This window comes from Microtus ochrogaster, unplaced genomic scaffold, assembly GCF_000317375.1.
Source record: "Microtus ochrogaster isolate Prairie Vole_2 unplaced genomic scaffold, MicOch1.0 UNK143, whole genome shotgun sequence".
NCBI lineage: Eukaryota > Metazoa > Chordata > Mammalia > Rodentia > Cricetidae > Microtus > Microtus ochrogaster.
In genome coordinates this window covers 127,239-132,846 of record NW_004949241.1, presented here as the reverse complement: position 1 = coordinate 132,846, position 5,608 = coordinate 127,239, and the positions used below count along the sequence as shown (strand labels likewise).

Here is a 5,608-nt window from a genome sequence, read left to right as displayed (position 1 = left end):
ACAACAAAACCAACACACTAAAGTGAGAGACTTTGACACCCCATTCCACCACTGGACAGGTCTGTCAGAAAGAAAATTAACAAAGAAATAAGGGAACAAACATGCTATAACTCCAATGGACTTAGCAGATACCTATAGAACATTCCATTCAAACATACAATAATATACCTTCTTCTCAGAAACTCATGAAACCTTCTCAAAAATTGACCACATACTAGGTCACACAAAGCAAACCTCAAGAGATAAAAAAAATATTGGAATAATCCCATGTATCTTATCAGATGAAGATCACTTAAAATTAGAATTCAACAGCAACGCTGGATTCAAAAATCCGGCAAACACACAGAAATTAAACAATGGTCACCTGAATTGTCAATGGCAATGAAAGTCACCAAACAACATATTCAAATTTATGGGACACAATGAAAGCAGTGTTACGTGGAAAGTTCATAACACTAAATGACTACATGAAGAAGCAGGAAAAATACCACAAAAGTAAGTTAACAGAACACCTGAAAGCTCTAGAACAAAAAGAAGCAAACTATCCCAAGAGGACTAGTTGGCAGGAAATAATCAAATTGAGAGCTGAAATCACAAAATAGAAACAAAGGAAACAATACAAATAATCAACGAGACAAAGTATTGGTTCTAACAGAAAATCAACAAAATAGACAAAACTTTATCCAAACTATCCAAAAGGTATAGAGAGAATGTCCAAATTAATAAAATCAGAAAGGAAAATGGGGACATAATATCAGACATGGAGGAAATCCAGAGAATCATAAGGTCATACTTTGAAAATATGCACTGCCCCAAATTGGAAAACAAAAAAGTAATGGACAAATTTCTGGATAAATATCCCTTACCAATATTAAATCAAGATCAGAGAAGCAAATTAAATAGACCTATTAATGCTAAAGAAATAGAAACAGTCATCAAAGGTCTCCCAACCAAAACAGCACAGGGTCGGATGGTTTCAGTGCAGATATCAACAAGTTTGCCAAAGAAAACGTAATACCAAAACTCTCAAATTGTTTCACACAATGAAAACAGAAGTAACATTGTCAAACTCTTTTATAAGGCTATGGTTACTCTGATACCCAAAATGACAGCAGGACATTACTAAGAAAGAAAATTACAGACCAGTCTCACTCATGAACATTGATGTAAAAATACTCAATAAAATACTGGCAAAACAAGACAAAGAACACATCAGAAAAATTATTCACCCATGACCAAGTAGTCTTCATCCCAGAAAAGCAGGGATGGTTCAACATACGAAAATCTGTCAATGTAATCCAACATATAAACAAACTGAATAAAAACCACATGATCATCTCACTAGATGCTGAAAAAGCCTTCCACAATATTCAACATCCCTTCATGAAAAAGGTCTTGGAGAGAACAGGATACAAGAAATATACCAAAACATAATAAATAAACAAATAATATACATCAATCCAACAGCCAACACAAACTAAATAGAGGGAAACTCAAAATGATACCATTGACAATGTTGTCTTCTTTCTTCATATCTATTCAAGAGGTTCTAACAAGAACAATAAAACTAGGACAACAAAAGATCAAGAGAATACAAATCAGAAAAGCAGTAGTCAAATTCTCAATATTTACTAATGAAAGGATAGTCTACGTAAGGGACTCAAGAATTCTACCAAGAACCTTCTGCAACTCATAAACACCTTCAGCAATGTAGCAGGATACAAGATTAAGTTAAAAAATTCAGTAGTTCTAATTTACACAGAAAATAAATGGACTGAGAAAAAATCAGGAAAATGTCACCATTCACAATAGCTACAAATAGCATAAAATATCTTGGAGCAATTATAACCAAACAAGTGGAAGGCCTGCATGACAAAAACTTTAAATCTCTGAAGTAGGAAATTGAAGAAGACACCAGAAAATGAAAATATCTTTCATGTTTATGTGCAGATAGAATTAACATAGTAAAAATGGCAATCTTACCTAAAGCATATGACAGATTCAATGCAATTTCAATCAAAATCCCAGCAAAAAGACAGAACTGAATTCTTGGAGGAAGAAGGCAGAGTCAGAGGAACTCCATGGAGCAGCCAGAGACAGAAGCTTGGAATTTTACCCAGTAAGCCTCTGCTAAGTGGTGATACATAGGTTACTAGAAGTGGTTTAAGTTAATGTAAGAGTTAGCCAATAAGAAGCTAGAGCTAATGCACCAAGCAGTGTTTAAAACCACATAGTTTCGGTGTGATTAATTTGGGTGTAAGCCACTTGGGACCTGCTCCTACAGCCATGCACAAAACTCAAGCCCAAAGGGATCAAAGACTTCATCATAAAACTATCCATACTGAAACCCACAGAGATAAATGTGGGAAATACACTTGAACGCATTGACACAGGAGACTGCTTCCTAAATGTAACCCCAACAGCACAGACACTAAGAGAAAAAAAATAATAAATGGGACATCCTGAATCTGAGAAACTTCTTTAAAGCAAAGAACACCGTCAACAAGACAAAACGGCAGCCTACAAAATGGGAAAAGATTATCACAAACTCCACATAGGACAGAGGGCTGGCCTCAGATATACACAAAGAACTCAATAAATTGCATATGAAAAGAACAGATAATCCCGTTTAAAAATGGAATACAGACCTAAACAGAGAACTTTCAACAGAGGAATTTAAAATGGCTGAGAGACACTTAGGAAGTGCTCAACATACTTAGTCATCAGAGAAATGCAAATTAAAATGACTCTGAGATTCCATCTTCCACCTGTAACAATGGCCAAAATAAAAAAAAAAAAACACTAATGACAACTTATGCTAGAGAGGATATTGGGTAATGGGAACATTCCTCCATTGTTGGTGTGAAAATAAACTGCTACAGCTTCTTTTGATATCAGTATGGTTATTTCTCAGAAAATTAGGAAACAAATTACCTCAAGACTCAACAATAGCATTTTTGTGCATATACCCAAAGGATGCTTAATCAAACAACAAAAATATGTGCTCAGCAATGTTCATAGTACATTTTTGTCATAGCCAAAACCTGGAAACAGCCTAAATGCCCTTTGACTAAAGAATGGGTAAAGAATATGTGGTTCATTTACACAGTGGAGTATTACACAGCAGAAACAAATAATGGTTTGGCGTCTTTTTATTAATGAGACCTGTATTTATTCCCAGTGGACAGCTAGTAGCATTTATTTTCTATTACATATAAAGTTAAGTTTTGGTGATTATGTTTTGTAGTTATGTACCATAGCCTTTGAATTCCATGTGCTGGAAGAATAAAGTAGTCAATATAGAAGACTTAAAGGTAGCACAGGATATATGGGTATCGGTATAAGAAAACCTTCTTTAGTTTTATCATCTTATCTTCTAAGAATGTGATTGTTTTGACTCATATTTCTCAGGCCACAGTTTTAAATTCATTTAACTGCACAGTCTTATGCTTAGATTCAGAATGTATTTTAAAAGGCGGCATTGTTTAGATGAATCACAAACAACATGTGCATATGGATATTGACATTTACCCACCAGTATAGTTGTGGAGTCAAAACAATTGCTTTAATGCTCTCACAAGGATAGTTCTTTATTTCTGACTGGAACACTCAATTCGTCATCCCAACAGAACCCGACCTTTAGCCTAATCTTATTAGTTTAGGGATATGAGATAATGTGCCATTCAGCAGGGCCAAAGAGGAAATACTGGACAGATGAAGGTTGTTGTGGCACAGAACCATTGGTTGATTCCATGAAACTCCCTCTAACTAACTGTATAAAAGCTTTGTCAGTTCAGTTCCTTCACAGCAATATCTTAATTTGAGCTTCTACCGAAGAGCAAAAGCAGGTACCACCATGGTAAAGTTTCTGCTGCTGGCTTTGGCATTTGGTCTGGCTCATGCTTATGCTGAGGTAAATTCATTTGGTCTGTGGACAGGTTTGATGTTCTTCAACAGCATATTTCTGTGTATGTGATGTTTCATTCAATTTGTCAGTGCAAGTCCATATTCATGGAATAACCTTTCTGGCTTTCACACATGTGCACTTTTTAAATAAGATTTTTCTAGGATGAAACAATTGAAAGAAGGATACAACGGGTTGAATTTCAGAGCTTAAGATGCCAGCACATGAGTAGTTCCAAAATGTCACTGGTACCAAATGCTATGTAAATTGAGTCATCGTATTACCCTGTGTTATTCTACATCCCTTGAAACATAATTTTAAACTAATAAACAAAACATTTTTTATTTTATATTTATAGTTAGCTTATGTATTTCTAAAGATTCAGATAAGAAACGCGAGTACCAACTCACATTCCCAAGACTTGGTTGTTTTTTTCAGCTTGGAGGAAAGTGGCTTACCACTGCCATCGCTGCTGACAATGTTGACAAGATAGAGAAAGAAGGACCTCTGAGACTCTATGTTCGTGAAATTACTTGTAGTGAAGCATGTAGTCAAATGGGAGTCACATTTTATGTCAAGTAAGCAAATTGTTAACTATGTAAACTGAGTAGAATATTTCCACTTCTCAGCATTTATGTTGTCAAACTTCCAGGGGAATGTTCTGTTTCTGGTCATGAAATTTAAGGCCTCATCTTTGGCAATGTGATTATTTTATTCTGAGATGGGTTAGCTTCGGGTATTACATGGATGTTTGATACTGTCTTCAATTCCCTGAGTGTTTCCTTAGAAATCCTTTTGGTTAGAAATCTGTGGTTGAATTTTGTGCTCTAATATTAGATGCAAGAGACTCTAAGAATCTCATTTCTAGTAAGTTGAAGGGTAAGTGTGAACATTTGGTTCATAGTCATATATGTTATATTATTTAGTCGATGACACATAAAAAGTCTTTCACAAACAAGTTAGACAAATCTAATTTGCAAACCCCTTTCTTTGATGCTCTACTTTCAAAGACACTTTTTGCCATTTAGATGATTATGTTCATTGAAAGGTTGCATAACAGCATAAGAACTTACAAAGCTTACAACCATTTCTTTCTTCTAGCTATGAATGTAAGTTTTAGGTTATCAATTAAATCACTTAAAACACATGCATATGAAACTGTGTACATGTTATCATTGGATTAGAACATGAGAATTAAGATATTTAAAACCATACTCAGTGAATAGTGAAATTTGAATAAGGAAGCCATCAGAGCATTCATAGCACTTGGTAAAATTGCCACAAATAAAGGAAGTCATGTGTGATTACAAACAGGAAGCTATTTTCTAAACAAGAATTAAGAGAAGTGAGGTAAGCATAGGTACTTCTGTTACAGCTCTGTACACTGTTCATACATTTTATTATATCATCAAGTTCATTATAATACTTAAAGATATTTAATATGAATTAAAGGTTATAAAGTATAAACCAGGGATCCTCTGTTTGATTTTTAGTGCGAATGGCCAATGTTCAGCGACCAAAGTCATTGCTTATAGGCAAGAAGATGGCAAATACAGAACCCAGTGTAAGTATGGGATCTGGGAGCTTCCTCTACGAACAGAAGCATTTTGAGTGAGCACATTCATGCTGACACTTAAGGTACTCATAGGTACATGGACCTAGAACAATATTAGTTACTTGGAAATTCATCAGTTCTTCCAACCA

General features: G+C 34.9%; 1 protein-coding gene across 1 annotated transcript in view; it reads left to right on the top strand.

Annotated features, from left to right (window-relative positions):
- Window positions 1-3,854: 3,854 nt before the first annotated feature.
- LOC101984366 (odorant-binding protein 1a-like) overlaps window positions 3,855-5,608 on the top strand; it is an 18,628-nt gene continuing 16,874 nt past the window's right edge. The window contains exons 1-3 of the mRNA XM_005371949.2: window positions 3,855-3,913; window positions 4,343-4,482; window positions 5,398-5,468. Coding sequence (XP_005372006.2) covers window positions 3,857-3,913; window positions 4,343-4,482; window positions 5,398-5,468 — 268 coding nt within the window. The 5' untranslated portion in view covers window positions 3,855-3,856. The remainder of the gene's footprint in view (window positions 3,914-4,342; window positions 4,483-5,397; window positions 5,469-5,608) is intronic.